This window comes from Scyliorhinus torazame, chromosome 2, assembly GCF_047496885.1.
Source record: "Scyliorhinus torazame isolate Kashiwa2021f chromosome 2, sScyTor2.1, whole genome shotgun sequence".
NCBI lineage: Eukaryota > Metazoa > Chordata > Chondrichthyes > Carcharhiniformes > Scyliorhinidae > Scyliorhinus > Scyliorhinus torazame.
Window position 1 is genome coordinate 184,325,150 of NC_092708.1, and position 26,133 is coordinate 184,351,282.

Genomic DNA, 26,133 nt, shown 5'->3' on the forward strand with positions numbered 1-26,133 from the left:
GGGAGCTCTCCAGCACAGCCCGGAGCTGAGCACCCGCAGCAGCAGGAAGATGCTGAAGGCGCTGCTGGAGCCAGGGCTGGCCGCAATCTGAAGGAGTGGCTGCGGGAACAGTTCTGTGACAGCCCCATGGAAGGGGGCGAGGACACACGGCTACACGATGCCACCTATGTGGGCGACCTGGACACCATCAGCAACCTCCTACAGCAGGACAACTTCAGGAGGTGAGGGAGGGCATTACTCATATTCCACACAACATTATTGGCCGGCACCTTATCAAAGATTTATTAATGGCTGGATTCTGCCTGTCACTGCCCATAATGGGCAAGGTATTAAATATTTAAAACCTGTGATTTTTCTAATACGTTTGTTTTTCAAGAGCATTGCTTCCATTTTTAAAATTTGCACTTATTTTATTTCATGCTTTCATCTCCGTCCTTGGCCTCATCCAAAAAGGTGGCCAGCCTGCTCCCAGCTCTCTGTTGTCCTGTCCAACTGTGAGCAAACCAATAATTAAAATCGTCTTAAACCATTTTAATAAATAAATTTGAATAAATCTCTTCCTTTGTCCTTTCCATGGCCTTGATATCCTTCTAAACTAAGTGCCAAGAATATTGGACACAATATTCTATCTGTGGTTTAATTAGTGATTTATACACATACAGCAATGTATTTTTGCAGTAGTTTACAATATTAGGTTCCCATGTATACTGAATGGAGCTGCACTGCCTGACATCAAGTTGGGGTTGAGCTGAAACACGGTAATATCACTGCAGGAGATCCTCGGGTAGTGTCTTAGGCCCAATCATCTTCAGCTGCTTCATCAGTGACCTTCCTTGCATCATAAGGTCAGATGTGGCTGCACAATGTTCAGCATCATTCGTGACTCCTCACACACTGAAGCAGTTCATGTCCAAATGTAGCAAGACCTGGATAGTATCCAGGCTTGGGCTGAGAAGTGGCAAGTAACATTCGCGCCACAGAGGTTCCGGGTAATGACCATTTCCTACAAGAGAGGATCTAACCATCGTCCCTTGACATTCAACGGCATTGCCATCACTGAATCTCCTCAATCAACATCCTGAGGGTTACCATTGATCAGAAACTGAACTGGACTAGCCACATTAATGCTGTGGCTACAATAGTAGGACAAAGCCTAAGAATCCTGCAGTGGATAAGTTACTTCCTGACTCTCCAAAGCCTGTCCACCATAGAATCATAAAATTTACAGTGCAGAAGGAAGCCATTTGTCCCATCGAGTCTGCACCAGCCCTTGGAAAGAGCACCCTACTTAAGCCCATGCCTCCACCCTTTCCCCGTAACCCAGTAACCCCACCTAACCTTTTTGGACACTAAGGGCAATTTATCATGGCCAATCCACCTAACCTGCACATCTTTGGACAATGGGAGGAAACCGGAGCACCCGGAGGAAACCCACGCAGACACTGGGAGAACGTGTAGACTCCGCCCAGACAGTGACCCAAGCCGGGAATCGGACCTGGGACCCTGGAGCTGTGAAGCAACTGTGCTTGAATCATCTACAAGGTTCAAGTCAGGAGTGTGATGGAATACTCCCCACTTGCCTGGATGAGTGCAGCTCCAACAACACTGAAGAAGCTTGACACCATCCAGGACAAAGCAGCCCACTTGATTGCTCCCCCTTCCACAAACATTATCTTCCCCCATCATCAACACACAGTAGCAGTCGCAGTCGTGTGAACCATCTACAAAATGCACTGCAGCAAATCACCAAGGCTCCTGAGGCAGCATCTTCCAAATACATGACCACTTCTATCTAGAAGGACAAGGGCAGCGGCCACATGGGAACACCATCACCTGGAGGTTCCCCTACAAGTCACTCACCACCCTGACCTGGAAATATATCGCTGTTCCTTCACTGTCGCTGGGTCAAAATCCTGGAGCTCCCTCCCGAATAGCACAGTGAGTGTACCTACACCGCATGGATTGCAGTGGTTCAAGAAGGCAACTCACCATCATCTTCTCAAGGGCAATTAGGGATGGGCAATAAATGTTGGTCTAGCCAGCGATGGCCACATCCGATGAAGCAATTGAAAAAAGCAGCAAGAAGAGAAAGCATTGTCCTTTACAGTGCTTTATCAGATATCTCCTGCATGTTCAGTGCTAAAGGATCACTCAATTAGTGTATTACTTTTTATTCTTCCACGAGACGTGGCGTTACTGGCTGGGCCAGCATTTATTGCCCATCCCTTCTCATCCTTGAACTGAGTGTTTTGCCTGTCAAAAAGTCACCATTCTCTTTTCTACCTGATCCTCATTTCTGACTCGGAATCGTTTCTGTCGTTTCCACTTCCAGAACCTCCTGGCCTCACACCAGCTTCTGCTGACCCCTCCACTCCTGCTTTTCCTGATCTCTGGACTCGACTATTCCAGGTTCTTCCGGCTGGCTCCTACTCTGTGTAAACTCGGGCTCATCTGAATCTCTGCCATCAGTCCGTGTCCCAACAAGTCCGACTCATCCATCAATCTTGTGCTTGCCCACCAGGGCCGGCTCTTGGCCCAGCATCACCCTGATTTTATAATTCTCATCCTGGCGTTCCGATCCCTCTATGGCCCTGCTCTTCCTTCTCTGTGACTTCCTCCAGACCTACAACGTTCCAAGGATTTTTGCATCCCTCCAACTTTGGTTGTTGTCCATCCTCAGTCTCTTTACCTCAGTTGATGGCCATGACTTGATGATCAGGTCCTAGGCTCTGAAATTCCCTCCAGAAACCTCTCCCATTGGCCTCTTTCTCCTTTAAAACACTCTTAAAAATCTACCTCTTTGGACTAGTCTTTAATCACCGTTCCTAATTCTTTGGCTTGAATGCAATTTTTGATCACTAACTATCCTGTGAAGCGCCTTGAGACATTTCCCTATGATGTAGGTGTGATATAAATGCGAGTTGTTTTTGTGGTTGCATCATCGCATTGTGATGGCTCCACCTCTAGTTTGACTGAAGAGCTTTATCAGGCTGAAAAAAAGCATATCCCACCACCTCACCCAGGATTGTCCATTAACCGCTTCTCCCTCATGGGCTAGACCTTGCCATGACAATTAGCCAACTCTACAACTCCATGTCTAGACTCATAGGGACTTGGACTGCCAGCCCGCAGACGTCAAACAAAAATAGCCTGTTACGTAGTGGCTGCTGGACACAAAACACAGTTACAGCATCATAAATGATCTACAGAAAGTAAGTCGTCTACAACAAGGAGTTTCTCCTTGATTTTTAAAATTCATTTACGGGATGTGGGCGTCGCTGGTTAGGCCAGCATTTATTGCCCATCCCTCGTAGCCCTTCAGAAACAAGCAGAATGTCCTGGCCCATGGACTCAATTCTTTATCCCATGAAAGTTATGGGTTGTTGCTAACTTTGGTTGGCTCTTAATTTGTTGCTCGTTGTACCTTTACTTAATTTGCTCTGTTTCTATAACCTTTGCTCTAGAGTCGCCAGGTATCTTTATGATACCGCCACGAGGTTCAAGTTCAAGTGCTGATCAATAACTCAATATACCAGTTAGTAAGATTCAAATCAATACACATTTATTATACACAGTCAATCACTACTCATGCATTAAACTCTACTTACTAGACTATCTCTAACACTAAAAGGCCTATACTTAGCTTCGGAACTGGCCCACCAGGTCAGGGGAACAAATGGCCTTTCGTTCGATTCTGAGTCTGCAGGATTCAAAAGCTGGTATGGACTGGTAGCTAGGAGCGCCTATCTCGTAGCGTGCGTTGACTGGAGACTTACTTGGTTGATGCGGCAGCTAGGCAGGTCACTGTCAAGGGTTGTTTCGAGCTGCTGAGTGACCCTGCCAAGAAGGACGAATTGAACTTGAGGACTCTACTTTATAGTCCTCAGGGACTTCGCGCTGTTTGGGGCGGACCCCATATCTGGTTCCAAGTGATTGGACTAGGTTCCGATCACTTGGATCGATTTCTCCAATACTGGAGCCATTCCCTGATCGCTGGGCGGTCCCTAAGTGTCCGTTGGCCTTCCTTTGTCTTGGCTCCTGCTGGCGCCGAGGAGTCTGGCTTGGCCGTATTCACCTTAAATGTTTCAATTGTTCCTGGGGATCGCTCATTAATATGCTAATGGCTGTTGGTTTCAGTGCTGTCTGGTTTCTGCAAGTTCTAATACACAGGAAACCTTGCACCTGCTAGTTTTTTCCTGTCTTGACTGAATTTCCCTGTATTCTTTGCGGGTCTCCATTTTAAGTCGGGAAGTGGCCAACCCAGGTAGCTACAGGGTTTTATTGTTAATTGGATCCACGCTAGTTGGTGGTTAAAACTAAGAACTGCTTTCTTTGCCTGAGAGAGTTTATTGACTTAGTTTACAGTTGACACTATTCCACCCTACCCCAGTGTCCCAGCAATCCCCATTTATAGGCTTGCAAATGCCGATCACCTGTGTAACAATGTAATTGCCATTAAACCGTAACAATATAATTAATAAGACATTGACAACGATCAGGTCTAAGCCTCAGTTTACCTGAATACTGCAACAACAATTTATGTACCGCTGATAAAATTGACATACTGTCAAAGCATGAACAGTAAGGAGCAGTCCTCTGCAGGCAAAACGAACATGTCCAGGCATCGAACCTTTTTGGAATTATTCAAAAGAATGGGGGACAGTGGTTCCCTGGTGCGTTGTCCAAATCAACACCTCACGATGTGCCAACCAATCCTTTCCTCATGCAGTACAAATTGTTGCACCATTTGAAATTTAATATTCTTGCATCTGTCCTGATGAGTGCGAGTTGAAAATCTTCAACAACACGTCTCTTTTCTCAGCAATACTCAAGTTCTGTACTGACCAGCAACAACGATTTGTATTTATGTAACATCCTTAACAAAGTAAAATGTCCCAGGGCGTTTCAGAAGAACATGATCAAATCAAATCTGACACTGAGGTTTAAGGAGAGAATTTAAGAGTTCAGGGCCAGGCAAGGCCACCAGAAGTGGAGGGATTAAATTGGGGATGTACAAAGGCCTGAATTGCTGGAAGGTTGCAGGGCTCAAGGTAGGTGGAACAAATTAAAATGTGACAAGACTTTTCCCCACATTTATCAGACGATTCTCCAAATTTTTTTGTTTTGCTTCTCCCTAGAAGTTTGGAGTGAGCATTGTAGTTGGCTGGTGCTTGTCAGCTATATCCTGTCTGGAGGAGACAAGCTGGTGGAGTTGCTCGTTTTTTCCTGTCCATTCTTGTATGCTTGTTAGAGTCATAGATTAAGAGTTTTACAGGACAAAAAGAGACCCTTTGTCCCATCGTATCTGCCGGCCATCAAGCACCTATCTATTCTAACCCCATTTTCCAGCACTTGGTCCATAGCCTTGTAATACCATGGCATTTCAAGTGTTCATCTAAATACTTCTTAATGTTGTGAGGGTTCCTGACTCTACCATCCTTTCAGGCAGAGAGTTCCAGATTCCAAAAATATTTTCCTCAAAACCCCTCTAAATCTCTCTTGCCCCTTAACTTAAATCTATGCCTCCTGGTTATTGACCTCTCTACTGAGGGGAAAAGTTCCTCCCATCTACTCTGGGCTTGATACTCCGGCCTCCCAGCTGTGGTGGGAGGCGGTGCGCTGTTCGTTGGTGGTGGGATTCTCCGCTCCCGCAGCTGTCAATGGGAATTCCAATTGAAGCCATCCCACACTGCTGGGACCAAAGAATCCCGCCGCCAACGAACAGCTGGAGAATTCCTGGCCCGTCCGAGTCCCTCATAATCTTAATCAGGTTCCCCGCCCTCAGCCTTCTCTGCTCCAAGGAAAACAACCCCAGCCCAACATGCCTCTCTTCATAATAATAATAATTTTTACTGGTTTACAAGTAGGCTTACATTAGCCCCTAGTTTGCCACACCTGTTCGGGTACACAGAGGGAGAATTCAGAATGTCCAATTCACCTAACAGCATGTCTCCCGGGATTTGTGGGAGGAAACCGGAACACCCGGAGGAAACCCACGCAGACGCGGGGAGAAGGCGCAGACTCCACACAGACAGTGATCGAAGCCGGGAATCAAAACCCCGGGTCCCTGGAGCTGTGAAGCAACAGTGCTAACCACTGTGCATAGCTGAAGTGCTCTTGCCCAGGCAACATCCTGATGAATCTCCCCTGCATCCTTTCCTGTGCAATCACTTCCTACCTATAGTGTGGTGACCAGAACTAAACACAATACACTAGTTGCGACCTAATACAGCTCCATCATAACCTCCCAGTTTTAGTATTTTATGTTGATGAGTAACAAGCATTGGTCAGCAGAAACTTCACTGAAACGTGTTTTGTTTGATTTCCAAATACTTAACTTGCTCCACATACACATGAGGGGAACGCCATTCGGCCCTGCCATTTAATAAGATCATGGCTGATCTGATTGTGGCCTCAACTCCACATTCCCCCCCCCCCCCCCCCCCCCCCCCGCCCCGAAAACCTTTTGACGTCTTTGTTAGTCAAGAATCTATCTAACTCAGCCTTACAATATTCCCAGACCCTGCCGGCACCGCTGTCTGGGGAAGAGAATTCCACAGACTCACCATCCTCTCAGAGACAAAGTTTCTCCTCATCTCCATCTTAAATGGGATAGCTCTCATTTTTAAACTGTGTCCCAGGAATCAGCCGAGTGAACCTTCTCTGAACTGCTTCGAATGCTGTCATGTCCGTTCTTAAATAAGGAGACCAAAACCTTACACAGTGTTCTAGATGTGGCCTCAACAAGGCGGCCCGTAAAACTGTAGCAAAATATGAACATACAAGTTAGGAGCAGGAGCAGGCCATTCAGCCCCTCGAGTCTGCTCTGCCTCTGACGAACAGATATGGTAAAGAAAGTAGAACCACAACTTGTTTTTGTGCCCCACCATATGAACCAAGGTTAAGTGGAAAACTAAAGTTGAGGGATGCGTTCATAAAGTTGCCGTTGTGTTTTCCAGGCGAATCAATGAGAAATCAGTCTGGTGCTGTGGATGGTTGCCGTGCACACCACTGCGGATTGCTGCTACCGCTGGTCATGCAGACTGTGTGGACTACCTGCTCAAGCAAGGGGCCGAGGTGGACTTGGTTGATGTCAAGGGACAGACTGCGCTGTATGTGGCTGTCCTGAATGGCCATTTGGACTGCGCGAGGATTCTCGTGCAAGCAGGGGCTGATCCCAATGGAAGTTCCCACCACCGCAGCACCCCAGTGTATCATGCCTCGCGGGTGGGCAGGGCGGACATCCTCAAAGAACTGATCAAGTAAGTTGGGATTAGCGCCTGAATTCCTTGCCTTTCCACAGACCTTTTCCCGATGTGACCCCATTTTAAACACTTCAAGCTTTCAGTAACCCTCAGAGTGAAGAATTTGGGGGCTACGAGAGCTGGTGGGAGGGGTCGACAGGGAGGGCTATAGGTTTTGACTGAGGGGTTGGGGAACAGGAGTTGAGCCAGGGAGAGGGGGTGCAAGTCACAACCCCAAGATCTCATCTTGCCAGGGATCGCGACCCACAGTTTGGAAAGCCCTGGCATAGAGAACCTGGGCAGGATTCTCCGATCCCCCGCCAGGCTGGAGAATCGCCGGGGGTCGGCGTGGATCCCGCCCCGACGCCGGCTGCCGAATTCTCCGGTGGCGGCTTTTTGGTGAGGGCGGGAATCGCGGTGCGCCGGTCGGGGGCCGTTGGCAGCCGACCCCCCGGCGATTCTCCGCGATGAGCCGAGCGGCCGCCTGTTTTCGGCCAGTCCCGCCGGCATAAATTACACAAGGTTCTTACCGGCAGGACCTGGCCCTGCGGGCGGCCTGCGGAGTCCTCGGGGGGGGGGGGGGGGGGGGGGGCGCGCGGGGGTATCTGGCCCCGGGGGTCCCCCATGGTGGCCTGGCCCGCGATCGGGGCCCATCGATCCGCGGGTGGGCCTGTGCCATGGGGGAACTCTTTCCCTCCGCGCTGGCCTGTATGAAGCTCCGTCATGGCCGGCGCGGAGAATAACCCCCTGCGCGTGCGCCAGAACACGCTGGCGCTCCCGCGCATAAGCCAACTCACGCCGGCCAGCGGAGGCCCTTTGGCGCCGGTTGGCACAGCGCCAACCCCACCAGCGTTGGCCTAGCCCCCGAAGGTGCGGAGGATTCCGAACCTTCCAGGCGGCTGACGTCGGAGTGGTTCACGGCCCGCCCGCCGGATATCGGAGAATCCCGGCCCAGCGCTGAGTGATGCGGAGCGAGTGAGGTATGTAGCTCTCGTTGCCATCAGTATAGGTGCTTACTGCTTATGTTCAATCTTGCACATCACGTGTGTGACCTGATGGTGAAAGGTGGGGGGAAGCTCCATTGTGGAACTGCGAGATGCAGGCCAGGAAGATTTCAGACTCAAACTGCAAGTATATGTTGCGTCAGCCATTTGTAACCCGGATAACAATTGGTTTCTGCAAACCTGAGCTGGCTGGGGTGTGGGGCAGAGGATATCAGCCAAGGTTCCTGCTCCATATCATTCACCATTAACTCTGAGTAGGAAACGTATGCACGTGAATGTCGGCCGAGGTCATGATTGGCATTGGTGGTCATGCCCGTCTCCCCCCTGTGAAGATGTATTTCCCCCTCTTAGACCATTGAAGAGGAATGGTCCATTCAGTCCCTCAAACCTGTTCCACAATTAATTCAAATCATTACCGATCTACATCTTAACTCCATTGACCTGCCTTTCGTTCATAGTAGTTAATATCCATACGCAACAAAAATACCAATTCCTCAGTTTGGAAATATTCAGTTGACCTCCAGACTCAACCTTGTTTATTTTTGTGGGTGGTCGCAGGGGAGTTCCAGGTTTCCCCTCCCCTTTGTGTGAAGAAGTGTTTCCTGACATCACCCCCCGGCTCTCAATTTAAGGAAGGTTTAGCCTTAGGAGGGCCAAGAAAGGTGAGATACCGGAGAATAGTTACATTACACTACAAGTCTTTACTTCACGTAATCCCCCTATTCACAGATATTGGTTGAGAGGGTGATTAGTAAAGAATACAGCATCTTAGACTTTGTGGACGGGGCAGAAAGTACAATAGTAAGGAGCCTTGTACACAACACTTGCCTCATCAGGACTATTGCATTCAGTTCTGGGCACTGCACTTTAGGAAGGATCCGAAGGCTTTAGAGAGGCTGCAGAAAAGATTAACCAGAATGTTTCCAGGGATGAGGAACTTCAAACAGTGGTTCAGTGGCATAGTGGCAGACTCGTCATCCAGAGGCCCAGGCTAATGTTCTGGGGTCGTGGGTTCAAATCTCACCACGGCAGCTGGTGGAATTGAAATTCAATTAATCTGGAATTGAAAGCTAGTCTCCGTAAAGGTGACCATGAAACTATCATTGGTTGTTGTAAAAACCCATCTGATTCACTGAGGAGATCCGCCACTGTGACCTGATCTATAGGTGACTCCAGGCACACAGCAATGCGGTTAACTCTGAATTGTCCCCTGGAATGGCAAATGTTGGCCCACATCCCAGAAAAGGATAAATGAAGAAAACTATGGGAGAGGTTGGGATTGTTTTTCCTTGGAGAAGAGAAGGTTGAGAGGAGATTTGGTGGAGGTGTTCAAAATCATGAAGGATACGGACAATAGGGAGAAAGTGTTGAAAGAGAAAATGCTGGAAAATCTCAGGTCAGGCAGCATCTGTCGGGAGAGAAAAGAGCTAACGTTTCGAGTCCTGTGACTCTTTCTCAAAGCTGACGTTAGCTCTTTTCTCTCCCGACAGATGCTGCCGGTCCTGCTGAGATTTTCCAGCATTTTCTCTTTCGTTTCAGATTCCAGCATCCGCAGTAATTTGCTTTTATCCAGGGAGAAAGTGTTCCCGCTCGCGAAAGGATCGAGAACGAGAGAGCACAGATTTAAGGTCAGTCAGTGCTAGCATAGTGGCTTTGTTGCAGGACCAGTAATCCAAAGGCTGTGACTAAAGATCCCAAGACTTGAGTTCAAATCCCACTGCAACAGCTGGGAAATTTACATTCACTTAATCAAATATTCAAGTTTGGGATCATGAAACCATCATTGATTGTCATAACAACCTATCTGGTTCACTAATCGGAGAATCATAGAATCCCACTGTGCAAAAGGAGGCCATTCGGCCCATCGAGTCTGCACCGACTCTTCGAAAGACCATCTTGCCTCAGCCCAATCCCTGCCCTATCTCTGTAATCCCCCTAACCTTTGGACACTAAGGGGCAATTTAGCATGTCCAATCCACCTAGCCACATCTTTGGACTGGGAGGAAACTGGAGCACCCAGAGGAAACCCACGCAGACACGGGGGGGGGGGGGGGGGGGCTGGGGAGGGGAGTGCAAACTCTACACAGTCACTCAAGGACCAGAATCAAACCAGGGCCCCTGGCACTGAGACAATAGTGCTAACCACTGTGCCACCATGTCCTTTCTGGAAGGAAATCTGCCGTCCTTACCTGGTCTGGCCTACACTGTAAGTGGCTCTAAACACACAGCAGTGTGGTTGACTCAGCTCTGACGAAGCATCATCCAGACTTGAAACATGAGATCCGTTCTCTCTCCACACATGCTGTCAGGTCCACAGAGGTTTTCCAGCAGTTTCTGTTTGTGGCTGCTCTGAACTGGAGCAAACCATTGTCAAGAAGGTGACTCACCCCAACCTTCTCCAGGACAGTTTGGGATGGGCAACAAATGTTGGCTTTGCCAGCGACCCTCCCATCCTGTGAATGAATTCAAACAAAATGATTCCATTCCCATCCTTTTCAGCCCTCTTGTTTCAATGCAGTGTCCTAAAGATGAGACACGCATTAATAGCTGAATTTCCCGTTTAAGATGCCTCTCATTGGGATAGATAACAACAGCCTACATTTATATTGTGCCTTTTAGCGTGAAAAATTGACTTGGTGTGCATCACAGATTTGCCTTGTGACCTGATTTGGATTCGCGGATAATCAATAGTTTGACTGATTTTAATGAGTGCTATTGTTTTGTTGTCTTTTTTCATCCCACTTTCTCCCACAAACCACATCTTCTGCTCTATTACGGATCACGGGTAGCTCAATTCCTGGATGTACTTCATCCCTGAGCCGGGTGATGAAGGTTCTACCAACATTGGGGGGTTGGGGGCAGAGGGGGAAAGGAGGTTGACAAAGCTGAGCCCAGTCTCGTGCCCACCTGATGTGCACATACCACACGCCTCCAGCTACAGTTGCTGAATTGTGAATATAAATGGAAATCTTGAGTGGGGTCTTTCTTCTTTCACCATTCCTAGCCCAAACATTGAGGTTGTTCGTCCTCCAATGTCAGGAGGACAAGTCATTCCTCTTGTTGATGTAGTTTAATACTACACCACTGCTCCCCACTGGCAGGATTTACAGCTGAAGTCAATGGACTTTTGAACAGCTCGCTGCATTTTCCTGGATTGCAACCGCGGCAACGGAGCCGTAGAATTCCGCCTCATGTGGAATCGGAGACTGAGCCAACACTGAAGGAGGCCATTCGGCCCACCCTCGCTGTGCCAGTTCTTTAAAAGAACTATCCGATTAGTTCCACACTCTGTGATCTTCCCTCATATCCCTGTGAATTTTTTCCCTTTAAGTGTTTGTCCAATTTCCTTTTGGAAGTTTGCTATTGAATCTGTTTCCATCACGTTTGGGACAATACCTTCCAGCTATAAACAGAAATCAACCCACAAATTCCCATTTTGACCCTTTTTATGCCCGTTTCCTTAATTATCTTCCATCTGTGTCCTCTGGTTACCAACCCTGGAAACTGTTTCTCCTTCTTTAATGTCAAAACCCCTCATGATTTCGAGCACCCCTGTTAGATCACCCCTTAACCATCTCGAAGGAGACCAACATCAGCTTCTGCAGCCTCTCATATAGTGCGTTTACTCACTAATCCTTTGCAATTTAACGTAAAAACCAGCGAATCATCTCTTCTGTGGAGGTTGCTGACACCGTTGCTGACCTGGTTTCCATTCCTGTTTCAGATATGGTGCGGATGTCGATGTTAATCATCACGTATCCACTCGCACCTCAGTGCCTGCTGCCCGGAGATTCACATCGCTGGGTATATGCCCTCTTTACATCAGTTCTGCCTATCAACATCTCCAGTGTTTCAAGTTGTTACTGAAAGCTGGAGCAAACCCTGATTATAACTACTGGGGCCAGGTGGATGTGACAGCCTTTCCCCGGGGCTCACCCATCTGTGTTCTTGATGCTGTTCTACGGCACGGATGCGAAGCACAGTTTGTAAAACTTTTGATCGACTTTGGTGCAAACTTGAACCTGGTTAACTGGGAGAGTCTCGATGCAGAAACGATTGGCCGGATGAAGGTGAATGAGGAGGCCTTGCAGATCTTCAGAGCTGCCAAAGGTAATCTTACAACAAATCAAGTTGCTATTTTATATCCCGTCTCAGCAGCATTTTAAAATGTGACATTGCTCGCTGTATATCGCGCACAAACCCATGTTTCTAAAGCTGTCCCTTTCGTGCCCAGTCTAGCTCAGATTACCCAGGCTAAGGTGCCTGAAAAATTTGAGCAACAGGTGAAGCTGGCTGTTTTACACTGATACTATGCAGTAGTAACACTAACAGGACGCTGCCATCTAGCCAAAAAAACGTTCTGCCCATCACACAAATGAGTAATGTGATATATGAATTTCAGTTCTGTTGTGATGCCAGTATGTAGGCTGGTGGATCGTATCAAACAGCACATTCCTTCGGAAGTTCATTACAGGCAAAGTACTGACCAAAGCCCACCAGCCCGTGCTTGCAAAACTCAAAACATAGTGTCCAACATTACATGTGATTCCAAGCTTGGACAACACTTGTTAAACAATCCTGATTGTGCTAAGAATTATACTACAACCAATCTGAGATTAGCAGTCGGGCTCACAGTGTGACACATTTACGCTTGCTGGAAGCTACATATATTCATACTCCGAGTCCTGTCCTCCACAGGCAGAAGGAACATGTTCAGGCATTGTGTCTTTTTCAATGAAACAAAAGCATGGGAGGACAGCCATTCCCTAGTGCATTCCCCATGGCAGTACCGCAAACAATCAGAGCTGACTTGCCTTTTTAAAATGTAAACAAGAGCATGGAGGATAATTGTAGTGATTCTATGATTTTAATTACTCCCTGGTGCATTCTCCATGGCAACGCCTCGAGCAATCAGAATCCACATGCTAAATAAAATTCACATTCCTGTAAGAAAACATATAATGAAGGGTGGGTTACGTTCCTGACCTGTAATTTTACACTAAAAACATATGGGCTGTCTTGAACCTAAATGGCTCAACATTCTTCTTCCTAACTCTTAACTTGTTAACTCTGAATAGAATAGAACCATAGAATTCCTACAGTGCAGAAAGAGGCCATTCAGCCCATCATGTCTGCACCGGCCCTCAGAAAGAGCACCCATTATAGGCAAACTCCCCCTCCCTATCCCCGTAACCCCATAGCCCCATCTAACCTGCACATCTTTGGACACTAAGGGGCAATTTAGCATGGCCAATCCTCCTAACCTGCACATCTTGGGTCTCTGGTAGGAAACCGCAGCACCCGGAGGAAACTCACGCAGACATGGGGAGAGCATGCAAACTCCACACAGACAGTCACGCAAGGCCAAAATTGAATACCTGTGAGGCAGCAGTGCTAACCACTGTGCAACTTTCTAGCTCTTTCCAGTTAAATCCTGCATTTTGCTTCCCCTGTCCATCTTTCTGCCTCTCTGACTCTCCCAGTCCCCACTTCCCTCGCCCAGCCTCCCACTTGCTTACTCTCGCTCTCGACTCACCGCTACCCTCTCCAAAACCCCTGCTGTGAGCAAGGGCTTGGGTGAGTGGCACGGAAACGCGAGAAAGCGGATGAGGGAGCGGGAGAGATGGTGGTGGGTAAGGCACGGGAGGGAGGTGGAAACTGGGAGGGTCAGTGAGCTCGACAGGAAAACAGCAAATGGGAGTGTCGAAAAAAGTAGCAGCGAATGGGGCGAGGAAGGGAAACTGGGGAGGAGTAGGGCGAGTGGGGAAAAAGTGGTGAGGGGGCTGCAGTAAAGACAAGTGGCCCAAGGGCTGACCCAGTTGGATCAAACTCAAGGTAGCAAAATGGAGGCTGGCTCTGGTCGATTCGTGATAATCAGCCAGACCCTTGCCACAGAGCATAGTTATATCGAAGTGGCTCATTGCAGGAGTTCCATTAGGGCCCAGATTTGTCTCCGCGGTGTTCATTGCTGCCTCGGAGGAGAAGGACCGTTACCTCTCTGGGGGGTAACAACCCAGGGAGCCCCAGGTCACAGCAGCTAGTCTGTTTCTATGTGCAGACAGCTGCACAAAATATATACTTTGGGTTTTTATTTTTAGTCATTGGGATATTTGTTATTTTCCCTATGATGCCATCTGGTATGAGTTGTTAGGTCTGTTCTTAGAGCTGAGCCCTCAAACTGGTTTCAAATGCTAAGGGCCAGATCCATACCTCAATGCTGAGGCTAATTTCCTAAGCCCCGGCCTCAGGCTTGTTCCAAATGCCCAGGCATAATGCCAATGCCGATAAGTCTGTGCCCATTCCTGTACCCAGATAGATTTGTTCCAAATATAATTAAATCCATGGAAAGAAGTGTACCAACTCCCATCGCATTGTAATTTTTGAGCTGAATAGTTTTCCAGATGGTATGAGTCCACTGTGATATCAAACTTTGATGTGGGCATCTACCCTCTTACCATTTGGTGCCGATCCAGTTGTAGTTGCTCAGACAGGCCCAAGGTTTGATCGGTGAATTCTTACGCCCATTTTCTCCCTCTGGAACTGCTAGCATCAATTTCACTCTCAGATCTTAATCCTTCTGGCACTGAATTTTTTTCTAATTTTAAAAATTGTAGAATAAAATGAATAATACCACAGGTTTCCCACAAGGGAACCCATCAGCCTAATCGACCAGAAAAAAAAATCAGAATAACACTGTTATAACCCCCATGGTGGCCACTGGGTATGTACCATTCATTTACCCATGACCTCCAATGAATGTGAACCTCCCCAGTAACAGAGCGGGAGGCTTCCCCTTTAATGAGGGGAGCCCTCACAGTATAAAGCCCCGACCTGGGTGCAGGTCAGGGACAGAGACCCTTTGAGGAGAGGAGATTTGTGTATTGTAATAAAAGAGTATTTTGCATCCTACTTGCCGTTCATGCTTATTCTCTCGCTTGGATATGACACTGGCGATGAGGGTAAAGTGGAGCTGCCGTCGTCACTGAGTGCTGTGAAGCCGTATCTCATTTAGATCTTTGGTGGCCTCCAACCCACTCGCAGACATGCCCCACATTGGGAAGCTGGAACCGTTCTGGGCAGGTACAGATGACTGGGAATAGTACATCGAACAGATGTGATACTTTTTTTTGACGAATGCGATTATAGGGGATGAAAGACAGATGGTGACTTTGCACACGGCTCGTAGCGGTCCGACCTATAGCATAATTACGAGTCTGACTCACGCAGATGCGCACTATACCCGGTCTTTTGATGCTTTGGTGGCCGTTGTGGGGAATCATTTCCACCCAAAACTCCCGTTCGTTGTTCGCCCGATTGAGGAAACTGGTGTAAATCTGCGAATTTGGCACCCTATTGAACGAGAATCTGCGAGACCAATTTGTCGTGTGGCCTTCGGGACCCGGATACTCAGCACAAACTTTTGGCAGAGACTCACCTGGACCTACAGCGGACGGTCGAGATCGCCATTTCCCGCGAGAGCGCTGAGCAGCGCGTCCAGGAACTCCAGGGCTTGGCTGTGCTGAATTTAGGCCGCCCGTCCGACTGCCATTCAGTTTTTCCAAGGCTGGAAGAGACGGCCCCCCGATAATGGGGCAGAAGCCGCACGGAAGCTGGCAGAACCACCACGAGCTTTCCCCCCGAAACTGAAGGCCTGGTTGTCGATTACGGTCCAGCACCATCCAGCTACCACCACCAGTCCGATGGAACTTCATTCCTTCCTAGTGTTGGTCAACTATTACCGAAAGTTCATCCTGCATCCTGCAGGCCCCCCTCCACCAGCTGTTGAAATGGGAGTGGGCCCTGCCTCAGCATGTGGTTTCTTCGGAAGTACGACGGCGGTTATCGCCCTCCCAACTGTTGACCCATTTCAACTCCTCCAAGCTGCTCATACTGACCTGCGATGCATCGCCTTACAGGGTCGGGGTCGTCCTTGCCTCCCACATGGTCGAAAGGTCAGAGCACCCGTAGCTTTTGCATCCCGGACCCTCGCGGACGCCAAGCGAAACTACACCCAGATAGAGAAAGAGGATCTGGATGTCGTTTTCGTTGTGAATAAATTCCACCATTACGTCTAGGGATATCCTTTTATGGTTCCGACAGACCATAAACCGTTGTTGGGATTGTTCAAGGAGGGTCGGGCGATACCCCCATTGCGACCATCCGCACCCAGCATTGGGCCTTGTTGCTGGCCACGTATGTATATACTTTGGAACATTGGGCGGGTTTGAAGATCCCCACGTGGACATGTTGAGCCGCCATCCCCTACCCACCTGACCGCCGCGCTAGCAGATGAGGTCATCACTGCCCTCCATTTGATGAATTATTTACGGCATTGCATATCTACAGTTGGACCCACGTCCGCCACATTATTCCGTATGGGGCCCAGCACCGGGCTTTGCCAGACGATTTAAAGCCGTTCACGGCCAAGATCGAGGAGCTGAGTGTAGAAGGCGGTGTAATCCTTTGGGGGATGTCAAATTAGCCCAGTCTGGGCCAGTTTCTTATATGGTGCAGGCACCTTTTCAGGAATCCAACCGGCACATGAACCACCACCGCGGCCGCACACCCGTGCCGCCGAATTCGGCCCAGGATGTCCCAGCGCCAATGCAGATGCCGCTGCCACCACTGCTGCCTCCACCGATGTTGTCCAGGATGCTGAGATGCCGGATGCAGAAATGTCGGATTCAGACATGGAGGTCTAACCGCTGAGGGGAGACACCGCTCAGCTCCCTGGTGTAGCACCATCCAGCTGCCACCACCAGGCCGATGGAACTTCATTGCTTCCTAGTGTTAGTCAACTATTACAGAAAGTTCATCATAATCCACACCCACCCCGCTTTATCATTCCATGCGGAAGCGCCATTATCCACTCTGGTACATGCCACCAGGCCCCGAGCAGACGATGCCTGAGCGCCTTCCCTGGGAAAAACGCCGATCCGCCGACACAGACGCAACTTCAGACCTAGGTGGGGAGGGGTGTTATAACCCCCACAGAGGCCACGGGGTATGTACCATTGATTTCCACATGACTTCCAATGAATAGGAACTTCCCCAGTAATGGGGCGAGGCTTATCCTTTAACGAGGGGAGCCCTCACAGTATAAAAACCCCGATCTGCACCCTTCGGGTAGAGGAGATTTGTACTTTGTAATAAAAGATATAGTTTTGCATCCTACATTCTGTTCATACTTATTCTCTCGGCGTGGATACGACAAACACTCATTGGCAATTCACAATGTGGCTTAAAGCATTGCTGTAATGAATAGCATTTATTGTATATCAACAACATACTTTATAAACACAAGCTACGGAGTGAGACATTTAACCAAGTGCTACGATCCTAGTCGATGTTATAACTGATCGGGAAGATCCCAGAATGGAACCCTGGTTCAAAGGCCATAACTTTGTAAAATAAAACGTGATGGAATAGAGTCTCAGGACGCCTAATTACTTTAAATAACAATTTTTAAAAATTAAACATGAAAAATTGGATTATTATACCATATAGTTTTATTCCCCCATTAGCTTAACAGCTGCACAGATTTAAAGATTAACACAGATTACAAGTACATTTTAATCTACAATAATGTCATTAACAGAAAGTCCCATTTAAGCGTACAAAATGATTGTGGTCAAATCACACATTAAGCTCTGAACTCAAGTTAGTGCCTGTGGATTTCTCCTCAGAATGCCCCCCAGATGGTGATCACATGAGAGTTTCCTAATTCCAGTTGCAAAAACATGCTTTAGAAGCTTCTCTCATAATACTGCCGTCCCTTAACAGTTTGCTTTCCAAAATCCAGTCCAGGTTTTACAAATTACACTTTCAAACAAAGCTTCTGCACCACTTTTACCAGCAACTCCAGTCCAGGATTACACACCAACCCTTTAGGATTTATTGATTTGTCAAAATGCTCATAATTGCTTTAACTTTTGATTCCCAGACTGTATTAAAATGTCATCAAACGTTTCATCTACCTCTGAAGTCTGCTGACCTATTTTAAACCTAGTTACTGCATTTGTCTCTAACTCAGGACACTTTCCTCTTCCTTGAATTTTTCTGAACAATACCTTGGTCTCCTTTCACTTAACTCCAGCACAGTCTTACACAGTCTTTCTGTCCAAATTCCCTGGTTATCTCGATTGTAACTGGTACATTAGGAAGTCTGCCTCCTTGCAGCTCCCATCGTATCCAGACCTTCTTCTGGCAGAGTTGAGAGTTGTTTACTCCCCAAGATGCTGCCTCCAACTGCTATGGTTTCCAGTTAAAACTAAGAACAAAGGAAAGTGATCTCCTGTTGCTAAGTAACGCCATTGCTACTACTATTTATTCTTTGCGCTGTAGTCTCCTCTAAGCCCAATAGAAACAGTTGGAATTGAATTCAACCCCACGCACACACATACCTTTGTCCAGCATGAATCTAACTACCAGTTTTATCCTTCCAGGCACCGAACCATTAAATTAAACCCACTAAAAAATACACCTTATTTCTAATGTTTACCAATACAAACATAAATCCCTTAAAACTATCTTTGTTTTCCTAACACCAAGATCTCCTCTACCTCACTAACATGTATCTTAAATATCCCACGACACAATTTAAAAAGGAGTGTGGAGCTCCTCCAGTGTCTTGTTCAACATCCGTGTCCCAAAAAGCGCCATCAAATATGGATTCATTGGTTATCCACCTCATTTTCTTTTGTGAGATCCTGGGTGGTATTTTATGGAGGCGGATTTTATGTAGGTTAGCAATGTGGCGGATGGTTACCAGAAAATAAAAGTGAGGGACAGAACAGGTGAATGTCTTTATGCACAAAGGAATTATAGAAGAGTAGAGAAATTTAACATTAAAACAAATTTAAAAGCTTTGCATCTGAATACAAGAAACATTTGTAAAAAAAAAACTTAACAAGTTAACAGCGCAAATAGAAACAAAAGGTTATGATTTGGTGGGGATTACTGAAATGTGGTTACAGGAGACCAGGGGCGAGATTCTCCACTCCTGCGCCGGTTGGGAGAATCGCCTGGGCCGCCAAAATTTCCCGGGACGCCGGTCTGACGCCCTCCCGCGATTCTCCCAAGCGGCGGGAACGGCCCCGTCGAGTTCCGCGGGCCGCAGGCCGGAGAATTGCTGGAGACACCCAAAATGGCGATTCTCCGGCACCCCCGCTATTCTCAGGCCCGGATGGGCCGAGCGGCCAGGCCAAAACGGCGGGTTCCCCCCCGGCGCTGTCCACACCTGGTCGCTGCCGTCGGGAACAGCGCGGGAACCCTGGGGGGGGGGGGGGGGGGGGGGCGGCCTGCGGGGGGGGGGGGGGGGATCCTGCACCGGGGGGTACCTCAAATGTGGGATGGCCCGCGATCGGTACCCACTGATCGTCGGGCCGTCCTCTCTGAGGGAGGACCTCCTTCCTTCCGCGGCCCCGCAAGATCCGTCTGCCATCTTCTTGCGGGGCGGACTCAGAGGACGGCAACCACGCATGCGCGGGTTGGCGCCGGCCAACCTGCACATGCGCGGGTGACGCCAGTTATGCAGCGCCGGCCGCGTCATCTATGTGGCGCCGCCTTTACGCGGCGACAAGGCCTGGCGCGTGTAGATGACGCGGCCCCGATCCTAGCCCATTGTCGGGGCCTGAATCGGTTTTGATAGGGGCCGTTTTGCGCCGTGGTGAACCTCAACGGCGTTCACGACGGCGTGGGCACTTCGGCGCGGGAGTGGAGAATCCCGCCCCAGGTCTGGGAATTGAATATCCAAGGGTACGCAGTATTTCGGAAAGATAGGGTGAAAGGAAAAGGAGGTGGCGGAGGCCTACTGGTGAGGATCAGTGCTTAATGAGAAATGATTCAAGTGCTGGAGATCATAATGTGGAATCAGTCAAGGTAGATATAAGAAATAACAAAGGGAAGAAGTCCTTGGTAGGAGTAATCTATAGGTCCCCAAACAGTAGTTCTACAGTGGGGCATAGTGCCAAACCAGGAAATACTATGGGCTTGTAAGAAAGGTACGGCAATAATAGTGGGTGATTTTAATATGCACATAGACTGGAGGAATCAAATTGACAAGGGTAGCCTGGGGGCAGAGTTCATTGAATGCAATAGAGACTGTTTCCTGGAACAGTATGTTGGGGAACCAACCAGGGAGGCGGCTACTCTCGATTTGGTATTGTGTAACGAGGAGGGATTAATTAATGACCTCGTAGTTAAGGATCCATGAGGGAGTAGTGACCATAGATGGTAGAATTCAAGGTTCAGTTTGGGGGTGAGAAAGTGGAGTCCCACACTGGTGTTCTGGAATTAACACGGGTAATTACATAGGCCTGAGCTCAGATTTGGCCCGTATAGACTGGGCAGGAAGGTTAAAAGGTAAGAGAGCTGATGAGCTGTGGCAGTTGTTTGAGGAGATACTCAATTCCTCATAACTAAAATATATCCCAGTGAGGAAGAAAGATGGGAAGTTAGGTCAAAAACATCCATGGCTAAACAAGGAGGTCAAAGATAACATAAAGACAAAAACTAAGGTATATCATATTGCAAAGGCCAGTGGCAAACTGGAAGATTGGAAAACTTTCAAACATAAAGGTCCCGGGTTCAATTCCAGCCTCTGGTGACTGCCTGTGTGGAGGTTGCACTTTCTTCCTGTGGTCTGCGTGGGTTTCCTCTGGGTGCTCTGGTTTCTTCCTACAGTCCAAAAATGTGCACGTTAGGTGGATTTGACATACTAAATTGCCCCTTAGTTTCCAAAAGATTAGGTGGGGTTACAAGGATAGGGTGGAGGCGGGGTTTAAGTAAGGTGCCGTTGAAGGGCTGGTGCAGACTCGATAGGCCAAATGGCCTCCTTCTGCAGTGTAAATTCTATGATTCTATAAACAAAGGGCTGCTACAAAAGTAATAATAAGAGCAAAGTTAAATTACGAATAAAAACTAGTGCAGAATAACAAAAAGGATAGCAAAAGTTTCTACAGGTACATAAAAGGAAAGAGAGTCGCTAAGGTGAATGTTGGCCCCTTGGAAGATGAAACCAGTGAGTTAAAGGTGGGGAACACAGAAATGGCAAAGATGCTAAATCAATACTTTGCCTCAGTTTTCACGGTGGAGGACACTAGTACCATTCCTATAGGAACGGGCAATTCAGAGGTAATAGAAAGGGTGGAACCTGGAACAATCAGCATCAATAGGGAAACGGTACTCAACAAACTCTTGAGATTGAAAGCAGACAAGTCCCCAGGGCCTGATGGCCTTTCTAGGGTGTTAAAGTAAGTGGCAGCGGAGATAGTGGATCCAATGGTTATAATATTCCAATATTGCCTGGGGAAAGGTCCCAGTGGATTAGAAAAATGCTAATGTAACGCCCTTATTCAAAAAGAGAGGGAAGCAGAATATGGGAAATTACAGACCAGTTAGTTTAACATCTGTTGTTGGAAAATTGTTAGAATCAATTTTCAATGATGTAATATCAGGACATTTGGAAAGCCAAAGCGCTATCCATCAGAGTCAGCATGGTTTTATGAAGCGCAAATCATGTTTGATTAATTTGCTAGAGTTTTTCGAAGATGAAATAAGCAAAGTGGATAATAGGGATCCTATAGATGTAGTATATCTGGACTTCCAGATGGCGTTTGATAAGATGCCTCACAGAAGGTTAATTCACAAGGTACGATCACATGGGATTAGAGGTAACTTATTAGCTTGGATAGAAGACTGGCTGATGGACAGGAGACAGAATGTCGGGACAAATGGTTTTTTTTCTGGATGGCAAGATATAACTAGGGGAGTGCCACAGGGTTTGGTCCTTGGGCCCCAGCTATTTACAATCTGTATTAACGACTTGGATACAGGGATAGAAGATTCTATAGCCAAATTTGCAGATGACACTAAAATAGGTGGGACAGTAAGGTGCAGTGAGGAAATAAGAACCTTATAAATGGTTTTAGATAGGTTAGGAGAGTGGGCCAAAATGTGGCAGATGGAGTTTAACGTGGATAAGTGTGAGGTCATGCATTTTGGTCGAAAAAATGAAAAGGCAACTTATTATCTAAATGGGGAGAGACTTCGGGGTGCCCCCGCAGAGGGATCTGGGAGTCCTCGTGCATGAGTCACAGAAAATGAGATGTAGGTACAGCAGATAATAAGGAAAGCAAATGGAATGTTGGCATTTATAGCTAAAGGAATTGAGTATAAAGGTAAGGAAGTGTTGTTGCAACTGTACAGGGCATTGGTGAGACCGCACTAGAGTATTGTGCACAGTTTTGGTCCCCTTATTTGAGGAAAGATGTGGTGGCATTGGAGGCAGTTCAGGAGGTTCATTGGATTGATTCCAGAGTGGGGGGTTTGTCGTATGAGGAGAGATTGAACGGTTTAGGCCGATAGTCTCTGGAGTTTAGAAGAATGAAGGGAGATGAAATTGAGGTATACAAGATGCTAAAAGGTATGGATAAAGTAGACGTGGATCAGATGCTTCCTCTTGTGGGGCATTCTAGAATGAGAGGTCATAGCCTCAGGATAAGAGGTAGCAAATTTAAAACAGATTTGAGGAGAACCTACTTCTCCCAAAGTGTTGTGAATCTGCGGAATCCACTACCCAGGGTGGATGCAGGCAGTGAATAAATTTAAGGAGGATTAGACAGATTTTTAATTGATAATTGGTTGAAGGGTTATGGAGAAATGGCAGGACAATGGATTTGAGACCATGATGGGATCAGGCACGATCACATTGAAGATGTTTAGGCTCGGGAGGCTGAATTGCCTACTCCTGCTCCTAGGTCATGTGTTCTAGGGAGGAGAGGCTCTGGCTGATTTTGCAATCCAGCTCTGGGTCTGTAGCATTGTAGGTAGCAGATGAGGAACATATCAGCCATGATCAAATGGCGGAGCAGACTCAATGGGCCGAATGGTCTAATTCTGCTCCTATATCTTATGGACAAGGAGCTTGGCTGCTTGATGGAAAGAAGGCAAGAAGCCCACATTGCCTCCTTTGCTCCTTTGGGGAAGGCCTGCTGACCATTTGCAGCCAATCAGACAATTAATATGCCAACGATGGGCCTCCCGGATGATCAGGAACCCGGCCGGGGGGGGGGGGGGGGGGGGGGGGCATCCGCTTGCCGGGAGCTTCCGGCCAATCAGAGACCAACGGCTTTTTTGCCCAGCGACACCACTGGAACTGAGCTGGGCTGGCCCAGAATTCCTGATTTCCCAACAAAATATAGCAAAAGCAAAAGTGAAATCTTGTTTGTTTAAAAGCCAGAAAGTTCTAGTGAACCCCTTTCAGTCTCTGGGTTCATATCCTGGCCTCGAGCCCCCAGCTTTCTTATTATCCCCTTGGGCAAAACTGTAAACCAAATCAACCAGATTTACCAAACGACCCATAAATGAAGAAATTACAAACACGACTTACTTAACGTTCTGTGAATTTTACTTTAACATGTGTCAGAACCAATGTAAATTACACATGAAGTAACAGGCAAATGATACTTGAAATGAAAAGGTAAATGTTGTTACCCCCATGGGGACCACGGGGAATCCATTGTTGATCTCGCCGTAGGACCTATGGAGTCCGAGCTTCCCAGGTAGGGTGGAGGCCACCCAGCTGGAGCTCATTACAGACTATACATAAAGGCGTCCCAAAGCAGGGCCTGGTGTGGTTAGTTCTCCCGGCAAGGACTGTACTGGGAGTGAGTTGCTGCATTGAGCAGAATATTGTAAACAGTTTAAAAAAAACTCTGTTCTCTTACTGCTGGCTTCCTCCAGTTAGTAAAGTAAATTTCACTTTCAATTGTCGATATAATAAAAATATGTCTCACTCAACCACTCTGTCCCACTCTCTGCAGACATGTGGCACCACTGCAGTTCTAAAGGTCTCTATCTTGGCCTCTGCTAAGTAGGATCTCTCACTTTCCCACTTAATCGACTCGCCCCTCGAGTTGCATTCACTGGCAGCCATATTCCACTGACATCCCTGAAGATGGTTGTCACCACAACATCACACACCTGAAGAACCTCCTTGGTTAGGTTCACAGCAGTCTTGATGGCACAGGTTCCCTCGAGACTACTTTATCCGATCCCTTAAATAAACACTGTTACATCATTCTGTTGGCTCAGGCAACAACTGAAGCAGCAGCAATAATTTAATCCACCATTCCTGCTCTATCCTTGCCCATCCTCTCTGCTGCAGCTCTCCTTTGTGTCTGGCCACATGGCTGTTGCATGTTAGTATCCTTCCTGTTGGTAGTGCGTCCAGGTCAAGGGTCGCCATGTCACATGGACCAATATTTCTTGTTCAAAAAAAATCACCTTTGATCCAGTTCTAAGGGTCAGGGGCTTTGGAGAAGACCCCTCGGTGGTGTAGATGCAGTTGTCTATTTCACTGCTCCATAGACAGTCACTTCACTGGGTCAGTGTGTTTACTGAACTGTTGATCTTACAGCCTCATTCCTTTCGGCTGCTGTCACTGACAAAGTTTTCACAACTCCCTGCTGAAAGCTCAAGTTCTCTTTGACCATAATTTCTCCTGTCAGGTAGTTACCAGTTCCGCATTCTGTCGGCTGCTACATTGCTCAGTCATGTTGGATCCTCATTTTCAGTGGACTTATTGGAGTTGATTTATAAAAGGCGGAAAACTTTTGCTAAAAAATTTAAATTACGACGGACTCTGATTGAATGCCAAATCTAATACAACCCCTTTGCATTTTTCAGCTGCTACAGTTTACAAAGTACTTGTTGACCATTTTTTCTTCCTGTGTGAAATATTTTACACTGGTCGATATTGATTTGATTAACCATTGCTGTCCTCACTTGTATATTATTCAGTTAACCTCTGAGACACAAATGGTTAGTTGGGGTTACTGGGTTATGGGGATAGGTTGGAGGTGTGGGCTTAAATGGGGTGCTTTTTCCAAGGGCCGGTGCAGACTCAATGGGCCGAATGGCCTCCTTCTGCACTGTAAATTCTATGAGTGGCATTCGGTCACTTGGTTCGCTGTATCTGTTTCTATCTGCCCTGTTGTAAAATCCATCGATTTGAGTCATGAACCTTTCAATTGACTCAGCCTTTGGAGGAAAGAGCAACGAATTTCCACCACCCTTTTGTGTTGTGCTTTCTGATTTTATCATGAAAATGACCCAGATGTAATTCTAAGATTGCCCAAGACTTGCATTTATACAGCACCTTTCACAACCTCAAAGTGCTTTACAGCCAATGCAATACTTGTCAAGGTTTCAGTGTTGGAAATGCAACTACAGCCTTGCGCACAATAAGCTCCCACAAACAAGAATGTAATAATGGACCAACCAGGTCAGCTGTTTTGGTCATTTTAGCTGAGGGAAGAATGTTGGCCATGACCCTTAGTGAGTTGGGGGGACTCACCTGCTCTTCCAGTTGTCCGATGAAATTTTCTACATCCACTTGAGAGGGAAGACATAGAATCCATGGAGTCCCTGCAGTGCAGATAGAGGCCATTCAGCCCATCAAGTCTGCACTGACCCTCTGAAAGAGTACCTTGACTTGGCCTATTCCCCCACCCTATCCCCATAACCCCATCTAACCTGCACATCCCTGAACATTAAGGGACAATTTAACATGGCCAATCCATGTTGGACAGTCACCCAAGGCCGGAATTGAACCCGGGACCCTGGCACCGTGAAGCAGCAGTACTAACCACTGTGTCACCGTGCCGCCTTGCTCACAGGTTTCACTTCTCATCTGAAAGACAGCGGTCAGGATTCTCCGATTGCCGACGGCAAAATCGCTTGGGCGGAGAATCCCTTTTGACACCGAAATCGGGGGCGGCGCCTGTTTTCAGATGCTCCGCCCCCTCCAAAACAGCACCTGAAGGCCCTCCCCCGATGCTCCACACCCGATGGACCGACTTCCCGACGGCGTGGATCACTTG

At 47.6% G+C, this 26,133-nt stretch overlaps 1 protein-coding gene across 1 annotated transcript in view; it reads left to right on the top strand.

The window, feature by feature from the left end:
* Positions 1-26,133, top strand: part of LOC140407074 (ankyrin repeat and SOCS box protein 1-like) — a 91,490-nt gene that overhangs the window by 58,000 nt on the left and 7,357 nt on the right. The window contains exons 4-6 of the mRNA XM_072494822.1: positions 14-221; positions 6,960-7,262; positions 11,973-12,358. Coding sequence (XP_072350923.1) covers positions 14-221; positions 6,960-7,262; positions 11,973-12,358 — 897 coding nt within the window. The remainder of the gene's footprint in view (positions 1-13; positions 222-6,959; positions 7,263-11,972; positions 12,359-26,133) is intronic.